A 27,230-nucleotide genomic window follows, 5' to 3' on the forward strand; every position below is an offset into this window, starting at 1 on the left:
GCTGGCATTCAAGGGAAAGCTGACTAACATTCCACTGTGTTGTTATTTATTATTATTATATTAGATTTGTCTCTTCCCAGTGGGGAGAGAACAGGTGCATTCAGTTAGTGAGTTTTAAAGAGTTTTAAACATATAATTAAATAGCATTAATAACATTATATAATATTTAGTTATTATTCATAACATTATTATTTCAAATGTAAATCAAATATAGTCATCAAAATATCTAAGTAAGAAAAAAAGTATTTACTGAAATAAATGATCGCAAAACTTCGTCATCAGTAGGTGTTTTCATCACCATAGCAACCAGATGCTAAGATTTGAAATAGAAGCTGATTTTGATTGACAGGGATACTCCCTCAATACCCCCATTGTTGCTGTGACAACAGGATGATTTTGATTGGACAATTTTGATAGGAGACCCCTGATTGGCTGTTGATTGCCTTAAATACTGTTAAAGTTTAAGACAGTTTCTATTGCACTCTGACCTTGACTGAGGTAAGTCATGTCTCACTCTCTCTCTGTATTTACCCAGCATGCTAACCGATACAATTCAGGCTCATAATTTAAGTTTGAAATGAGTCCACTGTATAATATGAAGTTGCTGCTGTTACCTGCTGCTGTTAAATGTTGATAATGTGCTGGTTTCTGTGCTGGTTTCTGTGCTGGTTTCTGTTGCTTCTATGACAAATGTGGGAATATTGTTGCTGGCTTGTTTTGTGTTTTCTGCTGCTGATCTTTGATTCCTGTGGTATTCTTGTCATTTTATGTTGTGATACGTGATACTGAATGAGTGATACGTGATAGCGTGATGCTAAGTAGCGTTAGGTCGCTTAGGCCAGGCAGAGCGAGGCATTGTGGAAAACACATCTTTAGCACCAGCATATTTTCACATTTCACATTTTATTCTACCAAACAATGTGATTTTTGTAACAGTGGGAAGATTAACCTTGGTATTTAACTATAGTATTGCAGAGAAAGTAATACAAAAACAACTGCCATCACTACCAATCAAATTCAGATTCAAATTCATATCAAAGCATCTAGTTGTCCTGGTGATTGATGAGGGACGTTTTCCCAGTCATTTATTTCAGAAAATGCTTTTTTTTTACTGGTGAGTTTTAATTGGTTTATAGGGAGTTTGAATGTGTTTAAGGACAAGTTGACGGGAGCTTAAGCTAATGCTAGGAGCACATTACATGAGGTGTGTAGCTCCTTTAAGGAAAAAACAATCCCTCTCCATTGGGACTAATGTTATTTCAGAGAAAACATTTCTGGAAGGAGCATCAACTCGCATCAAAACTTGTCTCTGAAGGAGCAGGTGGAGCAGCTGGAACACCAGCTAAAAGACAAAGATGGTCTCATAAAGAAGGAGACCAAGAAACGGCGTGCTCGCCTCAGGGCCTACATTGACTGCATGGCCGAGCTCACTGAGTGTCAGGCCAAGGCTAGGAGTATGGAGGCAAGTCTACACCAGGAGCCACCTCAGCCTGAGACAAGCTGGAGCAGAGAGGTGGAGAAGGAGATCCAGGCTCTGAAGGAGCAGTTGGAGCAGCTGCAACATCAGTTGAATGATAAAGATGGTCTCATAAAGAAAGAGACCACGAAACGGCGTGCTTGCTTGGGGGCCTACATTGACTGCATGGCCAAGCTCACTGAGTGTCAGGCCAAGTCCAAGAGTATGGAGGCGAGTCTGCACCAGGAGCCACCTCAGCCTGAGACAAGCTGGAGCAGAATGGTGGCTGCTGACATCACGAGTTACATCACATGAGAGAGTGACCGTGATTAACTTTTATGTTCTGGATCATGATCAGATAATTATTAACTGGTTTTGTTAGCAATGGCTAGCTGGCTAACGTTAAATTGTTTCTGTGCAACTGGAACACTATCAACTTGGGTTATTTGGGTGTGACATCATTCTAAGGGCCTAGCGAGGTATAATGGAATGTAGCATTTTTACCTCATGGACACGACTTAGTTATCTCATTCCTACCAATCCCACAACTTATAACCTTGTGGCCACGACATAGTTATCTCGTTCCCACAACTTATAACCTTGTGGCCACGACATAGTTATCTCGTTCCCACAACTCATTACCTCGTGGCCACGACTTAGTTATCTCGTCCCGTCATTCCCACGACTTATTACCTTGTGAACAGGACTTAGCTATCTCCTTCCCACAACTCATTACCTCATAGACACGCCTTAGTTAACTCATTCCTGCCATTCCCACGACTTAGTTATCTCGTTCCCACGCCCTAAAATCTAGGCCAAATAGTCATATTTTTTCATCCGTGTCCCCACAGGGGCTCGGTGATCACCAGAGAGCCTGTGACGGGTGTTAAAGGTGTATGCTGTACTGTAAACGAATCACTGATCGTGTCCATTCAGAGGCTACGATCTCGGAAAAGGGGACGTCCCTGCTTTCTGGTAATTACGGTAATCGCAGTCATGATACCGGAAAGGCCTCCGTGTTGTGCTCTTCGTGGAGGCTCACCCTCCGTGTCGCTCTGTTTCCCATCGGACTTCTCGGCGGCGGAGGACGGAAACATGTGCACGAACATGCCGCCGGACAGCTTGAACCTGGAGTCCCAGCTTCTGTCCATCATGGACGTGCTGGTGAAGGCGGCGGTGGCCGAAATCAGTCAGCTGTTCTCGGAGAGCGCGGCGTCTCTCCGCATGCATCTCACCCAGAGCCTGAAGGAGAACGAGGCGCTGAGGATGAGGATGAAGGTGACGCGGAGCGAGCTGTTCTCCCTCCGGCTGCAGACCAGGAGCAACCGACCGGCGAGCCGCTTCTCCTCGGTCCGAGGAAACGTCCCCAGACCGCGGATCAAATCTCACGGTAACGAGGACTTTAACTGAACAATAACAATGGCCGACTTCTTACCGAAGTAACGAGGGACGCGCGCCTCCTGCAGGTCAATTAACTAAATTAAATTACAGAGTCACTGTCGTCGCGATACAAACCTAAATACTTTTTCTATTCTTGTTAGAAACGTGTTACAACTGTTTCCAAATAGTCAATAAACTGCTCATCAATAACTACTACTCATTACCACGTCACAAGTTCTATAGTTCACCCGCCCCTGATTTGTTCATGATCAATAACTTTATCAAACATGAGCATGATCTGATTAGTTGGATGTAACATTTTAAATTCATTATTGAAACTTTGTTACTTGTATTGAAAAGTGCTATTCAAATAAAGTTATTATTATTATTATTATTATCATTATTAGTTAACCAAGGTTGTTTGCTGAAGTTTGGGTAAATCACACAGTTTGTCTGTGTCTTGTTCAAGTTGTTTTTCCCCTAAAGAATGAGAAGAGACCGAAACTGTGACTTGTGGATTTGAATCACAATAAAAGATTATTGCAATAAGATAATCGAGTCAGAATATGGTCACGCATACTCTAATACAGACGAATATCGTGGGTTAAAGTTCATTGAAGTTGAACTCCACATGAAGCCACGCTGCTGTTTTAATCGCCTCCTCACTTTTCAACAGATTGTTGCGAGGTCACGCCAATATGGAAATGGAGTTATTGTGGCACCCATGACAGTTTTGTCTTTTCTCTACTGTAACAGCACGTCCTTCGGTTGTCAGTAACACACCTGCAAAGTATACTGTAGTTTGAATGAGCGGTTGTAGAGAAAATTGAACAGACAGATGGGCCGAGGGTTTTATTTACTTCTTTTCACTTCACCAGGAATATATAATCTTCCTAAACTTTGATGTACGACTTCACACACTTTAATCATCATCACCATCAATCCTGAAATTGTGTCCTTTTCTTTCCTCCAGTCGTCATTAAGCCTCCGGTGCCTCAAAAAGCTGTTGGAGGAGCTGCCTCTGTTTCTCTACAGTCAGACAACAAGATTTCCTCTGGCACTCAAGTGCAGGTAACACAGAACAGGCGTTCGGTAACAAATCATTTTCTTTTTTATTTGTTTGCTCATGCACATGTGTTCATGTTTGTCAGTGTGCAGATGTGGAGAGTCCAGATGTGATTCTGATCAAAGATGAGGATGACGTGGGAGGATGTGGACCAGATGTAGGTGAGGAGGCTGTTTTTGATTGTTAGATTTTATTAGGAATATTTCCAATATGTTAATTTAGGCTCCAGCACAGATTCACAAATATCTCTTTGTGGTTTTGTCTCATCAGGTCAGGACGACTTCGGAGGCCATCGCCCACAGGGAGGTGTTACCACAGGGACTCAGAAGTTAGACTCTGGTTCCTCCTGCCTAACAAGTGATAGTGAGGAGCTGAGAATCGTGAGTGTTCACAGCGGAGGAGAAGTGCCTCTGCATGGCGAGAGTGACACCCTCTTCACTGCCTCTGAACTTCAGGCTTTCAGCTCGCTGTCTCCAGACCACAGCGTCACCCATGATGGTCTCCTCAACTTTACCACCGGTGCCAATGATGGTGCCCAACTGAGACTGATGCAGGATAACAGTGTTGGACTGTTGGAGCGAAATCATTCCACTCAAGCATTGACTTCTGCAATAAAAACAACAATAGTCGGAGCCGATGGTCACGTGGGGCACCCGAGTCACATTAGCCAGTTCTCCCAGCAGCAGAACATCTTCCCTCACGGTGTCAACAAATCCCTCGACTGCAGCTTCTGTGGCGATCGCTTCCTCAGCCGCGAAGACCTGATCGTTCACCGGGCAAGTCACACCGGGGAGTCGCCCGTTGTCTGTACCTTGTGCGGCAAGTCTTTCGTCAACAAGACCACGCTGGGCATCCACATGCGCATTCACACCGGTGAGAAGCCGTACGTGTGTCCGCAGTGCGGGAAGCGCTTCACGCAGAACGGCAGCCTGAAGATCCACCTGAGGACTCACTCCGGAGAGAAGCCGTACACCTGCAACCAGTGCACCGCCAGCTTCAACAACCCCAGCAACCTGCGCAGACACATGATAACACACAACACAAACGGGTTGCTCTGACCACGGCTGACGAAAACATTTAATATCCTTCACCTTTTTTAGGCTTTCTTACTTTTACTGACACTTGTATGTTTTGACATGGGTCAAAGGTATTTAACAACCTATGAGTACTTTGTATGTATCTATTAACTTCACACTAAAACCATTGTGTGTTGAATAATTACACTTGCATTCATTTTTAAATCTAGGAAAAGTAGCAATAGAAAACGTCTATAATATAATATATTTTTTATTTTTCCTCCCTGCTGATTTTTTTAATTCTTTTAAAAATTTGAATGCCTCACATCAGCTCAACTCCACAATTTGAAGTTTCTTCCATCACTATTTCTACATGAGTAACTTTTTGAATATTACTTTATTTACTCTACACTACACAGGTGAAGCAAAGCATGAAACATATTACATGAATGACTTGAGTTTGCTAAACACGATGATCAGGAGGCTAAAATGAACAGAAACCATGACGGTGAAATTAAAAGGAATCACAGCTTCAGGTGAGATCAGAAAACTGAGGGAAGTTTTATATTGTGATATTAAGAAATATTGTGATACAGTTAAAGGGGGAGAACATCTACAGTAAAATGGCAGTGTAACAGTTCATTAATAAAATAAAAATAATAAAGTTATTGTTGGCCAATCACATTACAAATGAATGCATACACATGAAGGTATCAAGAAAATCATTGTTTTACCCTCATTGGACCTCATGGGATATTAAAGGGATATTTAAACTGGTACTTCATGGCAGATTCCAGGGATGATGTAGTCTACACATTTTATTTATATGATTTTAGAGGCAACGTAAACTAAACTAAACTGTTTTAAAGTTTGCACTTTTAGATTCTCCTGTCACACAAATAGAACCAGTTCTCAGATAAACTGACTAAACTTCATCAGTCTTCACATTGTTGTTAATTAGGCTGGATTTATAGTGACCTTCATACCTTGCACCAGGAGAGAGCCATTCCCGTCTTTCGTTTTGTATGGTTCATTAAAAACAAACTACCTCCGCTGTTGAAGCTCTTTTTCCTCTTTGTATACTCTTAGAAAGTTTTGGACTGGGCAATAGTTAATTTAGTGTGTATTCTGTTTATGCATTTGTAGTCTGCATATGTGATACTGAATAAATATACATCTTTTTACAGTTTTCAACATCTGATGAGTCTATCAGGCACCTCTAGAGTGCAGCATTGTTTTTTTTTCCTTCTGTAACTGTTGTGACTCAGGTTTACTCGCACCAAAGCACCCTGTGTGGGGGGTGTGGTGTGAGGGGGGACTCGTAAGGAAACTGGGGGAAATTCCTTGCATTGTTCCTCTTTCCATCCTGCCCACACTCCAGCATTGTTTGTCAAGTTTCTACTTGTTTTGCTTCGATTTTGCCCCAAAGTCAGAAAAACATTACACCCAAGAAACAAAACTAAAAATATAATTGTGTATATATATATATATATAAACATATATTTAATAATAATAAGATCATATTGAGTGATGCCTTAGAATAACAGTCACGCAACTATCCCAAAAACAGTTCTCTGGTCAGGCATGATTCATCTGTTACTTCTTGTTACTTCTTGTGTTACTGATCGGGCACATGTGGTGGATGTGATGGTCACTGGTCGTGGTTTTACGTGCCAGTAATTTTGTCGCATCGGTGTGGAATGCTGTTGTTGTACTTCCCCAAGAAATGCTGCTTCCTCTCAGGCCATTGTTCATGGGCAATCAATGAAATGACACGAGTGTGTGTGGGGGGTGCCTGTTATTAGTCCATGAAACTCAATATTGAAATGATCTAGGATGTCTGACCCTACACTCAACACCACAAACACATTGAGTTTTGTGTTATCAGAAAACTGGGAAACTCGCATGTATGAAACTGCTGCCTAACCATTTTTTGCTTGAAAGCGAAACTGATGTGTGAGGAGGACAGGACTGTGTGTGTATGGATAAATTGTGTGTGTACGTGTGTGTGAGGCGAACTTGTGTGTGCGCAGTGTTTACGGTAAAGCGGCTCTCTGGCCCCTCCCTCTCTGTGATAGAAAACTCGGTGATGTCGCTTCGTCTTTAACAAGCTTGACCCAGAAGCCGGAGAAGGAGGGGGAACCGAGGGGAGAAAACACACCGAAGCACCGAACAGTCTGGAAGGCGTCAGGACGGACTCTCCACTAAGCAGGTGAGTTGTGTCTGTAAACGGTCCCAGGTGGTCGGTGGCCCGGGGCCCGCGTTGTGTCCTCCCCGCTCACAGATACTCGGTGCACTGCAGCGTTGGCAAGGAGTGGTCACACCGACATATCAGAAACACGACTCCGAGGCTAACGCTAGCCCCCCCCCGTGCTAACCTAAAGTTCAAACCGTGCTCCGCGGCGGCGCCGTTGTCTTCCCCGGACCGCCGCCTCCAGCAGGTCCTTGGTACCGACGGCCCACACGGACAATCCCCTCTAAATTAGCTTAAAAGGCCGCTCAACCGAAACACACGCCAAGTCCAGCTCCCCGTGTGTGCTAATCTGTGTTTGCTATGCTAACGCTAGCCCGCTGCTCGGCTACGTGTGGGTTATTGTGATGCTAACGTAGCAGGACAGCCAAACCAGGTCACACGGGTCCCGGGCGAGCGCTGTGGCCAACCGGGGCTGATTCGCTCCGCTACGTCGTCAGTTATCTGGACCGTGGCGTCAGCAAAGCCACCGGGTGAATACATGTTCGAACTGCGGGAGTCTTTGTTCGGGAGAGTCGTTTGATATCAGCGTGATTTCCTCGCTGGTCGTGGGTTTAAGTCAACGCTGCCAAACTCGGCGCCCCTGCCCCAGATTGATGCATGGCGTTGGGGGAAAAAAAATCAATTCACGACTGTATGTGGGGGTGTTTGATTGTTAGATATAGTTCGATAAGGGACCGGGGTGCTAGCTAAGTGCAGCCGGTTCCAGATGGTTCAGGGTAAGGTCTGCCGGAGAGGAGCGGGTCTGGGGATCAACAGGGGGCAAGACTGTGACGGGTTTATATCGCTGAAGTCGTCCGGGTTCAGTTTCCTGTTCTCACAGAGGTTTGACCTAGTTAGCGTTGCTGTCTGTGGTGTCTGCTGTAAACTGGTCTGTCTGTCTGTGGCAGACAGCCAGTCATCAGTAGATTTCACCAGGGAGCACTTAAACGGAAAACCTCGCTTCTCGTTTGTCTAGACATGTGTGTTCTGCTGTAGGTTGAGCCAGTTTCGTGTATTTGCAGTGTAAGGGTGGTGGTCTCAGGAGTTGGAGTCTGTTACACGCACAGGCTGGGTGGGAGTTGGAGTTTGTCCGCCTGTGAACCTGTTGGATGGGTCCTGTGCAAACTTGCTTTGCTTGGAAAAGAAAGGGCTGGGTGGGGATAACTGTCAACCTGAGTGAGAACAAGTAAACTGGCCTTTCTCTTGTAAACAGCGGTGTCATGAAGACACGGATTGCAGTGTAGGTAGGTGTCTTCTTTCTGGGCTTTAGTACTGTCGTGGTTAATGGTTAGTGTGTGTGTGTGGCACAGTCAGCGCTGCAGGTGCTGCCACTAATAACACCATATGTGACTGAACACCCATGTATCAGCCTATACTCACTGCTAGTCTCCAAGTCATTGTTTGATTGTTGATTCTTGCCCCCGACACTGACTACAATTGTGTCTGCTGTCTGTAAGTTCAGGTTAATCCACAAAGGGAACTGGTGAGTGTCTCTGCGTGCATGTGAACATGATGTGTGTATGTGTTAAGTGGATTAGTGAGCTAAAACTTGCAATCCTCGCTCGGCTTAAACCATCCACGGTGGCATCGCACCGACATATCAGCAAATCGCAGTGTCAGTTACCTGGTTACACGGTTAATCTAGTCGGGAGTCTCTGCTGCTGATGGCAGGTGTGAGCCCTCGCTGTATTAACCAGTGTTTCATTAAGCCGACAAAGGGCTGCATTGTTGGTTTCATATATGCACGGTGATCACAGATGTCTTCCGACAGGGTTGAGTGAGTCATGCTGACTGACGACTCCAGAGGCGGATGGAGATATGACTGGTGGTGTGTCTGGCCTCGATCAGATGTTTGGGGAGTTGTTGACCCCGAGGCTATGTTGACATTTTGACCGTTTGTAACAGTCATGTTTAGGGCAGGCGAAAGTGACCCTTTCTCTGCGTGTTGTTCCCTGCCTCCTCCTGGAAGGATTGTAAATAACACAACATTGTTTTTCTGTTTGGACGTGACTTATACGCTGGCTTTAGGCTATTTAAAGTCTGTGCAGTGTAGTGAGTGAAGGCTCATCATCAGCTTGCAGGACAAAATGATTCTGTCCATCCTTTCAAAGTAGATTCTGTTCTTTTCGTTGCTTTTTCTTAAAGTAAACTGTCATCAATAAAAAAATTTTAGTCAGCAATATATGTTCTCAATAAATGTCAGAAAACTGTGGTATATTGCCATGCTCGTTTCCAGAGCTCAAATTGATTTTATTTTGTCCTGTAATCAGTTGAAAACCCAGACATATTGAATTTCCCGAAATAGAATTATGAGAAAATGAAAAATATTCAAATTTTGAACTCTGGAACCACTGAATACTTTGACTTTTTTCCAAAAGTTGCATACATTATTAATAATGTATCAAAACCGTTGCCAGTATATTTGACTTTTGCATCAATTAGTTTTCAGCTCCTCAAAAATAAGGATTCTGCAGTTAGATGATTGGAACTCTGGAAATAAACTAACCAAAATATATGAACTTGTCATTTAAAATGAGCATGTGATTATTCAGCCCTGTAGGTTCACAGAGACTAAAAGCGGAACAGAAAGCAGTAGATGGAAAACAATATTAGCAAAGTGGGAAGTGGTTTTGTGGTCGCATGATCAACGTATTGGCCGTGGAAGATTGTGTTGGGTAGTTCTTTTGAGGAAAATGTTTTTTTGTGAGCCAAAGTCACCGTCGCATCCCTTCACTAATTTCTGATGTTGGATCCTTGAAATCCTGTTTGTCAGGAAGTGGGTTAGAGGGGAACGGGGAGAGTCTATGTTCAACGAAACTCGCCGGCGACCTTCAAGGTTAAAACCAACAGCTGTGAGAGAGGGAGACGAGCTGAGGACAGAAGTCATGAGTGTGTCAGGAGTGACATGAACTTAACCCCGCCACCCCTCACACACACATGCACGCGCACGGATACACTCGCACTCAAATGTGGCCAATGATGTTGTCTGTGCTCTGAAACTTTTTTTTTTCACGCTTGCGTTCGTGTTCTCAGTTGCACAAACTTCTCATTGTTCCAGCGGCCTCCTGGACGGACAGCTGTGAATTCCACACCCTGGCTGTGGTTAACACACATACACAGAGAATATCATGTTCCCAAGCAAACTTGGCAAGAAATAATAATCTCAGTTTATAATTACTTGTGTATGAATGGTGTGTGGCTTGTTGATAATGATTATATGCTCCATCTGACTGATAGTGTTAACTATAAAACGATCATCTAGTAGTTTCTGTTTCTCTGGGTTTGTGTTCCTGTGGCTCCCCTGAACCATTTTAGCCAGTGTCCCTCTCAGGTTGTTTTACAGTGGTTGAGTGGGTGGGCTGCTGTGCTGAATTGGCAGGAGACAATGCAAGGAATGCAAGATCAGCTTTTATCTTTTATTCAGCACTCCTTTCCTTATCTGTCTCTACCCCCCTCTTCCGCTCCTGCTCACCCTCTCCTCTCGCTCTGCTCCCGTCTTTTTTCGCTGCCAGAGTCTCTGCTTGTTTTATTTGTTTGCAGCTCTCTGACTGTCTCTTGGGCTGTGGTGGATAATACAAGCCCTGGCCTGGCTATGACCATATATAGGCATGTGTGCTCCAGGACAGCAGCTAGTGACTGGCTCAGGTGGGAGTTTATGTGCTCGGGGGCCCCCGCAGCCACCAAACCCAGCAGTGTGTGTGATGTCATGTCTTCCTGTCAGTCAGCCTTACACATGCAAACCCTGGTTTCTAACGGATTCCTTTTTCATGTGAAAATTCATTTCAGCCACTCCTCATTTTCTCACCAGGCCATCCCACTTTCCTCCCCCTTTTTTCCCACACTGGGCACACCCCAAGCTGGGATTCTTTTCTAAAGAAGCGTGTGTGTTACTCATTCATTTGAATGGAACTTACAGGAACAGCTGCCGCCTCTGCAGGCTTCATTTGATCAGTTAAGGGTCATGTGAGGTGTCGCAATACTTTGAAAACAGTGATATCATTGTGGCTGCTTTTTTTTTGTTGTTTGCACAATCTGAAGCAGGTGAAACTGTGAGTCATTCCTCACCATGTCTCCGTTTCAACTTATTACACCTTTTGCTCGTCTGTTTGTTGTATGGACTTGTTATCACTCTACCTGTCAAGCACACAAACATTAAATAGTAAATGCAGGCCCCTGTTTGTTGTCCAAACTTGCAAGTTAAACAAGTTTTTCTGTGCATGTTGGGTAGACTTTGAGAAACTGAAATTTTGTGTGTGTGTGTGTGTGTGTGTGTGTGTGTGTGTGTGTGTGTGTGTGTGTGTGTGTGTGTGTGTGTGTGTGTGTGTGTGTGTGTGTGTGTGTGTGTGTGTGTGTGTGTGTGTGTGTGTGTGTGTGTGTGTCAAACAGATAAGAGGATCGGCGTCTCCACTTGTTTGGCTCTGATATAACAATGTCTTTCTCTCAGAGCACGGACGACAGAATAAAAATCTTTGGGGGGAGGGAAAAAGAACAGTGAAGTTGAAAGAACAAGAGTAGCAGACTGAAAGAGTTGGCCCAGATGAGGCTGATTAGAGAGGAAAGGCTGGAAGAAAAGCAAAAGGCAAAGTTAACCCGAAGAAGGAAAAGATGATAACACACAAACATATTTTATATCTCTAAAACTGCCTCTCTCTCTCTCAATGCTGTGTGGCCCGGAACAAGCTGCAGGTTGCTGCTGTACGCAGGCTAAATGTTGAGTAAATACAGGGTGTGTCTGTAGGCTGGAGCTTCTGTATGTCTCTGTCTTCCGCTGGGTTTTTCTGCTCGCAGTGCAAACACAGATCTTGTTGCCACACTCGTATGGTATTCTCACTGTGTTGCTGTTTTTCTAACAGGTGCCTTCAGCCTTCACTGAAACCTTTCTCCCTCTCTCTGTCCTTATCATTCTCTTCCCTCCACCTCCCTGTCTTCTCTCTTCCTGCAGTCCATTCCTCCTCGTTTCTGGGCTTGGTGGTTCGGTGTCGTCCTACACATGAGCAGCTAGAGCTCAGCCTCTGATCTCGGCTCGATCTCTCACCTCTTCTACTCAAACCACACCCACAGGTGAAGGTTTGTATTCCTGATTTTTCTCTGAAACTGACTGTGTGTCGGTGCTGGTGTGTGTTTTCTGTCTGAACTGTAAAGAGAAGTATGCGGTTGTTCCTAAATTGAATGTCCCCTCTCTTGATGTTAAGCTTCCTCCACTGTTTAAGGGTGCTTCTGTTTTTGTGAAACAGGCCTTGTTCTTAAATGTCTTTGAGCGGATTCTGTACCACCATAAATTAATATGCTGATGAGCAAATGAAAGTAGTCAAACGGAATCAAATAATTACATATATGAGCCATATTTTGATTCTTCTGAGCCAAATGTACAGGTCCATTAAATAAACATGTATATGTACAAGAGACACTGCATATTCTTCTAAAAAGTTGAATAAAAATGTTTCCTTCTTTTAAAATTAAAAGTTAGCTTACAGTCTTTAGATAGTACATCAGTGCTATTTTACAAAGTCTACAAACTGCACAGGATTTATCTAAAGATCTTTCCTCATCTGTTGTTTGAGTCCCAGTAAATATTTTCTTGTGTAGCATCTGAGGACAAAAACTCTAAGGTCTCCTCCATGCATTGTTCAGTGTTGATATCATATGTAGGGCTTGGTGATATTGACAAATTTAATATTGCGAAACTATCTCATTTATGTTCAATGCGATAACAAGGATTTTAGAGGCCCTGCATCATCTGGCTCCTCCTGTTGCGTTTTCTCCTGTATTTTGTTTCTCAGATCAGACAAATTCACATCATCATCATGTGAATTATAGTTTTAGTGGCACTAACTGGGTAGTTCACTGCTGCCCTTATCATTAGCAGTGATTCCTTTCACGTGCTTCTTGTGGTTTTAGCTTTTATCAGTGCTGACATGGTCCAGTAATGCTAAAGTCGGCATTAAATTTGAAGCAGAACATTTTCAGAGTTTGAAGGGGTGGAAAATAACGTTATTAGACCACGACAAACATTCTCGGGAATAGACGTCATTAACAAAAACAACATTCTTAATTTACACCGGGCTGCATGATATGATCAAAATCCCATATACTCATGGAAGTATTTTCACATCCAGACAACTATTGATACACATACCCTTTCTTGACCATGTAAATTGGGCCATGCCTTTGCAGATGTTAATTTGTAACAGCAGCTGTTATCCCCTTCTATCTTAGTGAGTCTTTGCCATATGGTCTGCCGCCGGCAAAAGCCTCTTGCAGCGTCTGCAACATCATTTGAGCACCCGACTGAACTTCAGTGGCTCTCATCCATTCACTACTCCCGCACCATTTTTGATTAATCTTGCGTTTATGTAAAAGAGGTTAGTGGTGGTGTGAGTCTTTTGTAAGGACTGGTCTACAGCTTAATTTCGTTCATGTGAGACTTTTCATACCCACACAAGGTCCATGTGACAGAGGGAGCCACATTTACTCAGCATTTCCTTCATGCAAATTTCCTGCCTGCACCTTCGTGGTGTGGAAGAACACAAAGCCCCACTCAAATGATGAGAAGTATTGCTGTGGAAGAGTGATTTGCAGCACATTAAAATAAACAATAGACCATAATATGAAATGACGGACGATTTTCCTCCACCGCACAACATATCTCATTATCACACTGCCCTACTGTCTGTATATTCACTAATGAGGCCAAAAGTGCATTTCTACTGCTGTGCCATCCCAACAGTATATAGAGATGGATGACGTGTCTTCACTTCCTCTCACTATGCAAAACTCATGCCAAAATATCCTGTATACAGGTGCTGAGTCTGCGCAGCTGTGACTTTGAGTAAAGCCGCTGTATGAAGGGGCCGCTGATGCATCTGCCCAAACCTTTTGCAAAATCAGTCTTAGCTGTCAATCATTTACACCCCATTTTTATTGCATCAAATAACTAAGTAAAATCAAATGTAAAAAATTTACTCTTGAACATACATCAGTGTGAAAACATCTCCCTAAAATGACAGAAAACATCTTCCGGAAGTATTTATTTTGTGTGTACTATGTTTTTTTTAATTTAAATTGTATTTGGCCCATGTCCCCCACCAGGGGATGAACAAGATGCTTTGGCTTCTTTTTTTTGGCGAGCTGTCGTGTCGTCTTCTTTTATATACAGTCATTGGTGTGGATGGGTTTCAAGAGCTTGAGCCTGAGTTATAAAACAAACTCTGTCAGCAGACAAATCCGATCTGACTCAGCATCATCACACGTGTCCTGCATCCAGTGGATGTTGCTATACTTTGTAAGGAGAGGTGTGTCCGTTTATGTTAGACTCCCTCTCCCCGTGCTGTAGTGTGACTGAGGGTATGTGTATGGAAGTGTGTAACGCCCACCTCTCTCCCCTTGGGGCCGTGTAGTGTGTATGGAGCAGTGTGAGAGCGCAGCGGCTCTGCTGGAGTCGGTCAGGGAGCAGGAGGTGCAGTTTGAACAGCTGACCCGGGCGCTGGAGGAGGAGAGGAGGAGAGTGGGCCTCTCTGCCACCAGCCCCTCGGCCCTGGGTCGCCCCCTCCCTTACACACAGGTAACGCTCCCAATCAACAACCCCTTTTTGGAAATCCGTAGACTTTTACAGTCTCCATCTTGGATCGTCATTCCCTTCATCCATTCAATTAATGCATCATTTTCTCCCGTTGACATCCGTCATTCATCACTCCTCTCCTCCGCCTCGCATTTTCTTCACCAGCGCTCTGCGAGTTTTTGTCCGCACGTCATCATCAAGCGTATTTCTTCATTGTCTCTGTATCTCATAGGACCATCTGTCTGTTCACCATCATCCTCAAACGAACCAGTTTATGCCTCTGCATAGTTTGACTGCTTTAACATGCCTGAGATTGTCATCATCCCACACTTTCAGCATGCCTTCAGTGTCACTCAGCGGATACACGCTCTGACACACACATGTTTACAACTTGTCCGCCTCAGCCGTGGAATCTGTTAATTTCCTCTCTGTTGCTGCATGTTGTGTTCTGCTATGTGGTCAACTGTCATGCATGTGAATCGCAATATTATACATCCCGTTTGGTAACCTTTTATTTACTTTTTTGTTATTGTAATCATTTAACATGCATTCGTTGAATACCATGTATATTACTTCTTTTGTGGCTGCTACATACAAATTATTTTGCATGTGTTGGGTTTTGTAAATTAAACATCTACAAATCAAGCTCTGTGTAGAATATACGAGGTAAATCATTTTGTTTACATTGTATCATTCCTATAGCCTATGTTTTAGAGTTGGTTGTTATTATAATAATAATAATATACTGTTAAACTGATGGAATTTGTGACATTAGACAATTTGACAAACTGTACTCCTGCTATTTGTGTGTTTACCAGTGAGATTGTTTCCCCCGCCATATTGTAGTCTCATCTCAATTTAGAGCCATTATTCTGGTCTCGGGTAACCCAAAGGTCCGGCATTGCAATATTCAAGAGCTGACATTTAAGCTTATGTTTAGGACTTATGTTATAAAGGGAATCAGTAGTCATTTAAAATATATTCCTTAATGATTTCCTTCCTTAAGGGCATCCTGACATAGATTAGATCGTATATTTTGTCTTTATTGAATCCTTGGAAAGGGCTTCTTCTGATTAGTGTCAAGGAGCTGGAGGATGATGGATAAGAGAGGGACTTGGTGTTTTTGGCCTTGTGCTACATGGTTTATATCTGTAGATATAAATGGTGATGACGATGTGCATGATCTTAAGCTATTTGTAAATGAAGTGGTATTAGGGGAAAGAGCAGCTGTAGGGGAAGTGCAACCATCACTTCCAATTGCATATAAATAACAGCCCTGCCTCCTTGTGGACATGTTCTTTAGTGCAGTACACGATACTCAGTGGGAGTCAGTGTTTGATGAGGCATTCAACACTTGTATTATTAAGTAGTTTTTCAAATAGTAGCCCAGTTGTCTTGCGTCCACATGTGATTCAGCTTGAGGCTGTTGCTCATATTTTGAAATAACATAGAATAGAAAGTATATGTGTATATATATGTATATATGTATATATATATGTATATATATGTATGTGTATATATATATGTGTATATATATGTATATATATAGTTATACAGAGTGACAGTCATTGATTATGTAACAGACTAAAGGGGGATGAATGGCTACACTCCAAAGTGTCCTCCTCCAAGTCTGGCAGTGATTCGCAGACCATGAACATGCAGGGACGGTGTGGTCAGCGCTGAATGTGCTTCAGCTGCAGTAATATCATCTGGGTGGTTGTAAGAAAGTAGACAGCTCTGGCTTCTGGGAATCAGGCGCTCAGGCTCACTTGAATGATTTCAGTGAAATTGTAGTTTGCTTCATATTATTTTTAAACCGTGTATTTCAAAGTTGTGTTTCTTTTATCCCAGAACGGGCGTTTAGGTGATGCAGACATAGAACGACTGAAACTCACTGACGCGTACATAAACGGCACTCAGGTACGTGTTTTTGTATGTAGATTCTTATGCAAATTTCATTATATTCATACCAGAGATTTTGAAAAATGTAAATGGTTGTTGTGTCTCTGCTACAGTACAGAATGGTGGACCCTGCACACGGCGCTCTAGATGAGAGCTACACACCAGAAGACGACTCACAGGAAGTGCACTCAGTGTTTTCGGAAGAGGGAACCACAAGACGACTTGACACAAGTCTCCCTCACATGAAAAAACCAATCTCACGCACAGTCCTGCCCTCTGACTCCATGTCCATCGACGGGGGCTTGTCAGTGTCCGGTATGGGGGGCTACAGTGCCACACTTGACCGTCCTTACAGGCAGCCTGTAGCAGGAGACTACCCTACTGCCACAGTACCCAGAAACTACCACTACGCCCCTGCAGGGGCTTACGACGAGTACCGGGCGGGCCCGCCATCAGAAGCATACACTAGCTTGAGCAGGGGCTCACACATGGACGATCGTTACAGGTACAAGACCCTCCTATAATGGCACTGTTGTTTCATGATTTATTTCTGGATGTAGTAATGTGTGATTTTAGTTTTTTTTTTTTTTTTATAAGTGTACATAAAAACGCCATCCTTGCACTCAAACCAGAATGTCAACTGTTGAAGCAGGTCTGGTTCTCCATCTGTAGTTACTCACAAACCACTGACGTCAGATTAAGCAACATATTTTTGCGAAAATTACATTTTTTTCTCAAGTTCTTCAAAAGTGGTCACTACAAAATACACTCGGAAGACAGACAACAGACATTGTGGTCCAAGTGGTTTAACTGTTATTTTTTCCATATATACTCTGAACTTTATAGAAATATAATGGAGGAGATTGACAAGAGCAGAATTTACATTACAGTTATACCATAATAATCAGACAGTAATTTATAGTTCATGATGAAATACATGTTAACCATTTGAGAACATCAAGGCATATCAAAACTACTTTTAACTCTGGTTAGAATCAGGTTTATAACAAGTGATGCAAGATTTAGATTTGACTTAGATTTATCCCACATCACTGTGTCCGTAAGAAGGGGAAATCACTGAGGATGGGCTGTATCAATGAAACAAGTGATTACTTCTGTTCTTCTCTTCCCTCCACAGGCCTGTTGATGGCTACAGGACTCTGGATTCTGGCTACCGGGCTCCAAGCCGTCAGCAGCTTGACCCTTACGCAGCACAGCCCCAGGTGAGCCGGGGAATGAGGGCCTTGGGCTCAGCATTGGAGATGCGTTATGGCCAAGGCCACTATGGTCTGGAGGATGACCAGCGCAGTGTGGGATATGATGACTATGGTATGGGGCCTCCACCCATGCACCCTGGAGGCTACGGGACCATGCCGCGTCTGGGGCCGGGGCCGGGGCCGGGCCTGGGGCCTGGGGGTGTGGACCGACGAAGACTCAGGTAAAACATTGTTATTGTATCTCGCACCTGTTTTTTTGGTTTAATCTGAAAATATGACTTGAGACTGATCTCATTATTCTGTTCATTATCTCCTTCGACGATATGCAGGAGCTGCGAGGACACTTTGGATGGTGACATGGGAGGAGGTGACCCTTATGCCTGGGGTGTTCCCATGACAATGGACAGAGGCAGCATGGCTTCACTGGACAGCACATTGAGGAAGGGTCCTCCCACCTCATGGAGACAGCCTGAGCTGCCCGAGGTCATCGCCATGTTGAACTACCGGCTGGACCCTGTCAAGACCAACGCTGCTGCCTTCCTCCAGCATCTCACATTCAAAAATGACAAGGTGGAACAAATGCAGAAGATAATTATGTTTCTGTGTGGTGGTTATATGAGTGATATGAGCTTGCTAATATTGCGTTTTGTCTTTAGGTTAAGTCAGATGTGCGTCGCATGAAAGGTATCCCATCCTTGGTAACAATGCTGGACCACCCCAGCAAGGACGTCCACCACTCGGCCTGTGGAGCACTGAAGAACATTTCATACGGGCGAGACCAAGAAAACAAGATCGCCATTAAGAACTGTGATGGAGTGCCCGCTCTGGTCAGGTTACTGAGGAAAACCCGTGACCAGGATCTCACTGACACTATCACAGGTAACGCTGATCATATAAAGCTAAAATGTATCATTTGTATTGTATTTAGTTTTTTTTTAAATATGTACTTAATTGTTATGCATCATAGCCTCTCATTTATTACTTGAGTGTTCAAACACGTACATCAATTTGGTCAATAGAATCAAGATAACACATGCTTGTGAACAAAAAATAAGAAACTCGCTCAATGCGGCATGGTTGAGTCTTAATATAAAATAAAAAAAAAAAAAACTAACTGTTAATGACGTATAACGCTTGTGTTATGATGTGACGGATGAGAGAAACCAAAGATCAAATCTGCAACATGATTCAATCATTATTTAAACTTTATCACTTTGATAGCAAAATAGTCAAATTATTTAAAGTGGTAGTAATAGTATTTTTATTTATTTACTTATTTACTTTGTTTTTTTATGTCGTCCCAGGCACCTTGTGGAACCTCTCATCCCACGACTCTGTGAAGATGGAGATTGTAGACCACGCCCTGCACGCCCTAGCTGATGAGGTGGTCGTTCCACACTCGGGCTGGGAGCGAGCAAGCAATGGTGCAGAGGAGAGCTGCAAACCACGCCATCTGGAGTGGGAAACCGCCTTGACCAACACTGCTGGCTGCCTTAGGTACGCAAGGGATCAAGGAATGGAAAGAAGGGAATGAGAGCGGAGGAGACTTATTTTGAGAAGAAAACATGCAATTATGTGCTCAAGTTATCCCTCTCTCCAACAGGAATGTGAGTTCAGAGCGCAGCGAGGCCCGACGAAAACTCAGAGAGTGCACGGGATTGGTGGATTCACTCATGTACGTTGTCCAATCACAGATCAACCGCAAAGATGTGGATAATAAGGTACTTGTACTCTTAAGACCATCACCGATTTTTACACTTTTATCTTTGGTCCTTCCACTCATGACACCTTGTTCCTGTTTCATCCCCTCCTCCTGTAGTTGGTGGAGAACAGCGTTTGCCTCCTGAGGAATCTGTCCTATCATGTTCACCGTGAAGTCCCCGGCTTTGAACGTTACGCAGAGTCCGCGCCCCTCAATCAGGGACCGACCACCACTAACAAAGGTGGCTGCTTTGGCTCTCGAAAGGGCAAAGGTCAGTGTCCGACAGCGACTACAGGTTCCACTTAATGTGTCTGAGAGACTTGCTGTTGAAAGATGGATAGCTGCTGTTGCTGCTGCTGCATCTGCTGCTGCTGCTGCTGCTGGTGGCTTTGAGCTTGTTGGTGGCGGAAGCGCCTGTCGCTGTTTTTCTCACTCTACCACTGTTTCCCTCCTTTTCTTCCTCTCTTTCCTCCTCTTACCTTTCTCTGGTCTTTCTTCCCATCCTCCTTCACTCCCTCCTCTCTCTCTCTGCTCTATTTAGATGAATGGTTTTCTAAAGGTAAGATTCCCCTCTTGGTGTTGTCGTACTACGTTTTTTGAAACTATTGACCGCTCTGTCATCACTCATGTTACTAATGCATCGTAACAGTTCACTACACAAATGTGAATGTTGACATCACTTGCAGTACATTGGTATGATCACTCGATGTCAAACACCACTGCATGTTCAAAGTGCTTGTTCCACTGGTTGCATGGTTGGGTTTTACGTAACGCTGTCATAAAGCCGAGGACTGAGGATAACCTGAATGCTCATCTCAGCTGGCTTCACTTGATCTGCTTCTTTTCTTCAGCTCTAACTTTCATGTTTTGTCTGCTGGGGTTTTTTCTCGCTGCAGGAAAGAAGGATGGAGATGATGGAAGTGGAGATCAGGTGGATATTCCAAAGAGGACAACACCTGCCAAAGGTATGCATGTTTTTCTCTTCACATCATGAGTTCATCAGTCTGTGACGAAGCTCTTCTATATGACCAGATAAACTTATACTTGCATCCCATTTATCCCTATGCAAATCTCAGGATTTATTCTTGACCCATAAACGTAAACAGATTTCCTGTAAAACAGCAACAATCTCATTCTGGAGTAAAGATGTTTTTCACTATGATGCAAGTGTTGTGAAATGCTTAGTCAGTTGTTTTATTTCAGGTTTCTCCTTTTTATTTAAAATCCTGCAAATTATTTACAGGTTCTTAATTTTTTGGACAAAAAACAATATGTAATAATTAGGTTTATGTTTTAAGATCATGTCTTCATCACATTCTGTATCTATTAGGCTTTTATGAGTCTTCGTTAGTCTTAGAGATGAAGATGTCTTGTTTTGAGTCTGAAGCGTCTCCCAACACCAGGCTCAGATGGCAGATGTCCGTTTTAGTTGAGACTTAACCTGCACCTTGTCCAAGATGCTGAAATGCGATAGACTCTAATCTAATCTACTTTGTTCCCTCTCTGTTGACCTCAGGTTACGAGCTGTTGTTCCAACCAGAGGTGGTTCGTGTTTACACGTCGCTGCTCAGAGAGAGCAAGAATCCCTCGGTGCTGGAGGCTGCTGCCGGTGCCATCCAGAACCTGTGTGCTGGAAGATGGACTGTTAGTACCATTTCAACACATACTTATAAAAACATATAATTAGTAAATAAAGATTATTATTAATGTTATGAACATTTTGAGTATGTAAAGGGAAGTTTACCTCTGACTAGTCGGCTGTGGAAAAAGTACTCAATACTATTGTCGGAAGTTAGTGGAGTGACACTGCTGTTGGTGTAAAACGACTCATTACTGCTTGCGTCTGCTCGTTCTTCAGTACGGTCGATACATCCGGGCCACTGTGCGTCTGGAGAAGGGTCTTCCCATGATGGCAGAACTGCTGGCTCACGGGAATGACCGTGTGGTCAGGGCGATGTCCGGAGCCTTGAGGAACCTCGCTATCGACAACCGCAACTGTGAACTACTCGGTAAGGACATCAGCTTGTTGAAAATTCTGAGATTTTATCATGGTTACGTTTATTTTGTTCAGAGTATTTGTTCTTCGTTATGCATGTGAAAGTTTTCTTGAAAGCTGAACTATATTGTGTGTTTTTCCTCTGCAGGTTTGCATGCAGTGCCTCACCTTGTGGCCAACCTGCCTGGAGGCCAAGGTCAATCTGGACGTGTTCTATCAGAGGAAACTGTGGTTTCTGTACTGAGCACGCTCGCCGAGGTGCTAGGCAACAGTCTGGAGGCTTCAAAGACTCTCCGAGCCTCGCAGGGTATTGAGAGGCTGGTTCTTATTAACAAGGATGGGTAAGTGTGTTCTGTAGAGTGAGATGTGGGAGGAAAATGGTGCTTTTAATTTATTTGTGAACACAAGCACAGATTTTATAGCCCCACTGGGAGAACAGGACATAAGGTCTGAGCCTGAACATGTCTGCCTCTGTCCCACAGCAAGCGTTCCGACCGCGAGGTGCGAGGGGCGGGCCAGGTGCTGCAGCTGGTCTGGGCCCACAAGGAGCTGCGTCGGCCTCTGGAGAAAGATGGCTGGAAGAAGACGGACTTCATGGTCAACACCAGCATCACCAATGGCCCGAGCACCCGAGCTAACGGCGCCTATGAAGACAGCACCACGCCGCTGCTGGACAGAGGTCAGAGTCAGAAGTTTTGTGTGGATTAAATTATTTAACAGTTTTTAAATCCTACGTTTCGTGAAATACTTAAAGATGGTGCATTTTCTTGTTATGTTTGACTTGTAATCATGTGTTGCTTCATTTTAGGGGAAAAGAGGGACATGATTCCACTAAACGACCTTGGCCCTGGTTAGTACATTTATCATCACTTCATTTGAAGGAGACACATTTCTAGAAAATGTTTTTTTCTCACTTTGACAACTGAGGTAATTTTTCTCTGCACATTTTAGAGGCCTACTCTACACTGGACCAGAGGGAGAGGAGACACACTCTGGATGACACCACAGACACTTTACCGGTACTTAAAAATCGTGCTTACGCACATTCACGTGCTGGATTGCTCACTTAACTTCACTAACCGCTACTCACCCGTTCCACTATGACTAATTCCACGGTTTGACCTTTTTCGTTGACGGCCTTTTTAAAACCTCACAGTTACTGACAATTTCTTTTTCTCACACTCACTTCCTCTCTCTCTTTCTCTCGTTGTCTCTCAGCGAGGGGTGTATGGGGGCAGAAAGGGCTCCCTGCCTCTGTTGGACTCCTACGATGGTTAGCCCTCCCCCCCTCCCCTCTACTCCCCTCTGCATGTAACAGCATGGTATGTCCAGCTGACCTCTTGTCCTGCATGGACTTTGAGCTCTTTTCCTTTTGTCTTATATAACTTCAAACCCTCAGTGAATCCTGGTCTCTGTCGTTAACTGTGAACTCAAACACTGGTTGAGGTGTATTGTACTGATGTGTACTTGCTGGTATAGTATGCTGCAAGGTGGTCCACACTGTCAGTGTAGAGATGACAAAGATTAAAGTCCTCAGAACAATAAAGGCTGTTTTTGCAGTAGTGATGTCACAATATCAGTACTTTAATACCAATGCTAATTTTAATATAAACTTATGTTGTAAAACACAATTAAAGAACAGAGGTAATGCAGTGTCACAAACGGTTTCACATTTTTACTTTTGTTTCCAAACTTCTCTTTAACTTTTGAGGAAGGGGTTTTACAGTTTGACCTCTATTGTCTCGAAATAGGTTGGTGTATCTCAGAGGAAGAACTGCTGGAGTGGATTTACAGTCACTTTAGGAACGTAGTGCAGTGTTTGATAACATCTCCATGTTGGGGCATATTTGTCTCCATGTCCTCAGTTGCAGCTTTTTCTTTTGATGCCTTTTGTCAGTGGTTTGCGATTTGTTTCGCAAAGTGCACTCTCTTGTGGCTCTACAGGGTATTACAACTCATGTGGTCAATTAATATCAATAGATTTATTGCATCTATCTTATGTTAATAATTCAAATGTACTATTAAATTTAGTGAATTTTTATACATAGTCACAGGGAAAACTAATGTGATTACTGTAGTATTGAACATCTGGATATTGTGACCGCACGCCTTTGCAGCTTTGTCATACTTATACCAGAGTGAGTCTTTGTTTCTCCTCCATGTTTAGTGCGTAAATTAACCAAATATATAAATTCATTATATGATATATTTTGATCTGTTTATTATTCTAATGTGTATTTTTTTGGCTCTGCTCCTCCAGAAAAACTGATCGTGTGCATCACTCAGACTGGGCCGTCCCTGCCCTACCACTGCTACTGAGGAGAGAAGATCCAAATGCACAGACTCTCTCCCTCTCCCCACCCCCTCCTCTCTTGATCTCTCTCTTTATCTCTCTCTGTCTCTCTATCACCCCGCAGATGGGATCAGGAGTTGAGGGTTGGCTTCCAAAGAAAGCGGTTTGTGTTGCAGACATGCAAGTTCGGCGCAGCACAGATACAAACCAACTTTTTACAAATTCATTCAAGTTGTAGCAACAAAACTATATTCTGTTTTTGAATTATAGTTCTTCTGTAAAGGCAATCACCTTAGTTGACAATCATTTAATTCTGGTGTTGTCATCCTGCTTTTTTTATGTTTTTTCTGTTGTCGACATGTTGCTGCCAACACCCATATCCTGATGATGAATTTGTACGTAGACTTCTATGTAGGGTATATACTGTATATAAAAAGAAAAATGGGATTGACTGCATTAGTTTTAGCTCATTAATTTAAATCATCCCTGTACTGGGATTGTTGGGAGGGTGGGACGCGGCGGCAGACCGACGACGTCCCTGTAGATTGAGAATGTTTATATAGGAGTTATTTTCCTGTCTAGAGTTATTTTCTCTCGGTTGGGACGAGCTCAGGCGTAGACAAGAGAAGGCAGGTGTGTGTATATTTGTCATACAGTAAACCTGTGGCTGTGCGTGTGTGGGGAAAAAATTAATATGGACCTTTTTGAATGAAAGTGTGTGTGTGCATGGACCTGACCCAAACGACCACGTGTTGATTGTTTCATCAGCTCGTCGTCTCTTTTTATCGTGTGCTCCTACTCCTGTGACAATGCTTTTTTCTTTTTTTTATGTACCAACTGCCTCCTTTTGTGTTTGATACTTAAATTTCCATATTTTCTTTAGCTCCCCCTGTGGAAGAATGACAGTTTCAGCTGATGTGTTTTGACTTTAAGCAGAAAAACACATCAAACCTGTTAATGAAATGCGAAGCGCGGAACATGCACCACTAAACCTCTAGAACTTTGCGACATCCTGCTTCAGAAACCATTCCATGCTATTTTATTTAAGGTTAACACTATGGACACAACATGAGTCTTCAGAAGGGTCTCTTGACTAATATTTATCTCTGACTTGTCCTCATACTGATAAAATTACTACTTGCTCTTTCTTTGCAATTTGTAGTCATTGAGACGTGCACATTTTCATTCCTGTCGTGCCGTATTTACATTTACACTTGGGAGGCTTCTTCACTCAGAGGAGACTCGAGTTTTTAACAGACTGATTTGGACTTGGATGTTTCCTTTAAAGTTGGACAAAAGCACATTTTTGTCTTGGTTCTCTTTTTTTGTACTTTTATTCTGTCTGGTTTGTATTTGATTTCGGGGTTTGTACGTGAGGGAGCGGTGGATGCAAGAATTATGCAATTAGTTCCACTTTTTAGTCCCAGTTTTACTGCTGACTTGTTTTAAAGGCAAAAGAGACCAATCATCTTTGTTTTTTTTACTCTCCACTCATATAGTATATTTGTACTGTTGCCTATCCATGTAAAACTATGATGTACCATTCATACCTGCCTTGGCTCTGAGAAGTTGCTTTTTTCAGTAAAGTATGTAACTGGTAATACTGTTGTTTTTATAAATAAAGATCTTTTCTTAGACAAGATTTGGCAACGTGTCCTTGATGTGGCGGTGTCATGTATTGTATATAAACACGTCTAATTAAAGAGAGGCAGTCTGTCTGTCGGAGTAATTTCATCCCCTCGCTCTTGTTGAGGCCAATGGCAAACACACAGACTTGACACTATGTCCCTAACATCAGTGTGCTGAGTTGGATGTTCTGATCCACTAATTATCAAGGCTTATGGTCGATGAAGTCAATGGAGTAAACAGACTTCCTTAAAACTCTCCACAACCACGTTTATCTCCCAAATTCAGACCCTGAGCTCAGGTCTTTACTTCTTTCCCTCGTGAAGCTTTTTAACTTTAAACACACGATGTGCGCATTGCACAGTTAAAGATTCTAAAGTGTTGACATTCTCAGCTTTGCTGACGACTCCGGTTACACACCGAGCCACATGCTGACAGGGAATAGCTGTCCTGTGTGTGTGTTTTTGTGTCAGGCCCCAAACATGAGTACACATGAGGGTTGTACGAGGACGTAAAAGTGTCGCTGCTTCTCCAGTATGTTACACATCTGAAATGCATGTCCAACTGTTTGAGGAGCAGCTGCTGGATCACACAGGCCTGAAGTGTGTGTCAGAGTGTGAATGTCTGATATAAGTCAGGTCATGATGTGTGTGTGTCAGACTGTGACCCCAAACTACTGGAACAAATAGAATTCAATGTAGATGTTAATAGAAATTTAGAAACGTTTCCAAGTATTGAATGAATCATTTCCCTCTCCCCTGACTATTAAGATAACAGTGTACAACACAGGTCTGTAGAGAACATTAAGGAGGTTGTATCCTGTGTAGTTTTAATTTAAACAATTAAAAATACCCTGAGTTTATAAACTGTATACATAGTTACTACTATTAAACCTACATAAACTAAACTATGGCTGGTTATGTATAGCAGTCGTATAAATGTGGTTAGTCTTTTTTCAATAAACCTATATGTAAAACATTTCTTTTAAACTCCTGATTTACATGAGAGCATTTCTAATGAAAACAAAATTAGAAATCAAAACTAAAAGTCAATGTTTTAAGATCAGAAAATGACCAATTGACGTTGAGCAACTTACATGTTCTGTTTGACTTTGTGGACCCTTTAATAGAATTTAAACGGCACCGCTTAAAAATGCATATTTGAGATATTAAAGACAAGACCGGGTAGTTTAGTTTTGTTGAACAAAAATATTTAAAGTTTTGAGTTGCTTCTTAAATTAGCTGTTTCTTCCATATACTCAATACTTTTCACATTTAAGTTTAATTTCAGTGTCTAACACACAGGAAGTTGGTTATGGTTTTGCTGAAAGATTTCCATTCAAGTGACCAAGTCTGACTCTTTGAACCTGATAACCAGCTCCAGTATTTCTCCACCAGAATTATTCTAATTATTACTATTTGAAGCAGCTATTAGACCTTAATTGAACAGTTGAAGTATTTGTAGTCACTAATATATATAAGTACTTAAATAAAAAGCTCTAACGCCACTTAGATTAATTAAAGTTGTGTCCTGAAAGTGGAACATGTTGGACAAGTCATCTGGCTGTTTCAAGTGAATGTCTAACTGACACGTGTGTGTGTGTGTGTGTCTGTCTGTGTTCGTAACTGAGTGTGTGTAATGTTTGTAACCCGTGAAGCTGGCACTCCCACACATGCACACTCACTCACTCACTCACACACACACACACTCACTCACACACGCACGCACGTACCCACCCTTAAACCTGAGACGACTGAACGCAGCAGATTCTCCCTGCCTCCCTCC

At 43.0% G+C, this 27,230-nt stretch overlaps 2 protein-coding genes across 10 annotated transcripts; both read left to right on the plus strand.

The window, feature by feature from the left end:
- The first annotated feature begins 2,454 nt into the window (after positions 1-2,454).
- Positions 2,455-6,107, plus strand: LOC118112078 (zinc finger and SCAN domain-containing protein 2). The gene is made up of 4 exons (XM_035161077.2): positions 2,455-2,846; positions 3,810-3,907; positions 3,988-4,063; positions 4,173-6,107. Exons 1-4 carry the CDS (start codon positions 2,552-2,554, stop codon positions 4,958-4,960), a joined length of 1,257 nt encoding a protein of 418 aa, XP_035016968.1. The 5' UTR covers positions 2,455-2,551; the 3' UTR covers positions 4,961-6,107.
- Positions 6,108-6,965: 858 nt separating this feature from the next.
- Positions 6,966-25,459, plus strand: LOC118112073 (catenin delta-1). 9 transcript variants are annotated; one of them, XM_035161066.2, is made up of 21 exons: positions 6,966-7,130; positions 12,094-12,218; positions 14,549-14,712; positions 16,561-16,629; positions 16,725-17,116; positions 17,750-18,049; positions 18,158-18,398; positions 18,485-18,707; positions 19,133-19,325; positions 19,432-19,549; positions 19,648-19,801; positions 20,072-20,089; positions 20,427-20,495; positions 21,047-21,174; positions 21,389-21,539; positions 21,675-21,867; positions 22,009-22,205; positions 22,335-22,376; positions 22,478-22,545; positions 22,745-22,848; positions 23,787-25,459. In XM_035161066.2, the coding sequence occupies exons 3-20, from the start codon at positions 14,554-14,556 to the stop codon at positions 22,802-22,804; spliced, it is 2,775 nt and encodes a 924-aa protein (XP_035016957.1). In that variant the 5' UTR covers positions 6,966-7,130; positions 12,094-12,218; positions 14,549-14,553; the 3' UTR covers positions 22,805-22,848; positions 23,787-25,459. The 9 variants fall into 9 exon arrangements, with proteins under 9 accessions (XP_035016957.1, XP_035016954.1, XP_035016953.1 ...); XM_035161063.2 differs by having other exon boundaries at positions 22,745-22,799; XM_035161062.2 differs by having other exon boundaries at positions 12,094-12,212; positions 22,745-22,799.
- The last annotated feature ends 1,771 nt before the right edge of the window (positions 25,460-27,230 follow it).

Source organism: Hippoglossus stenolepis, chromosome 7 (genome assembly GCF_022539355.2).
Source record: "Hippoglossus stenolepis isolate QCI-W04-F060 chromosome 7, HSTE1.2, whole genome shotgun sequence".
Classification (NCBI taxonomy): Eukaryota; Metazoa; Chordata; class Actinopteri; order Pleuronectiformes; family Pleuronectidae; genus Hippoglossus; species Hippoglossus stenolepis.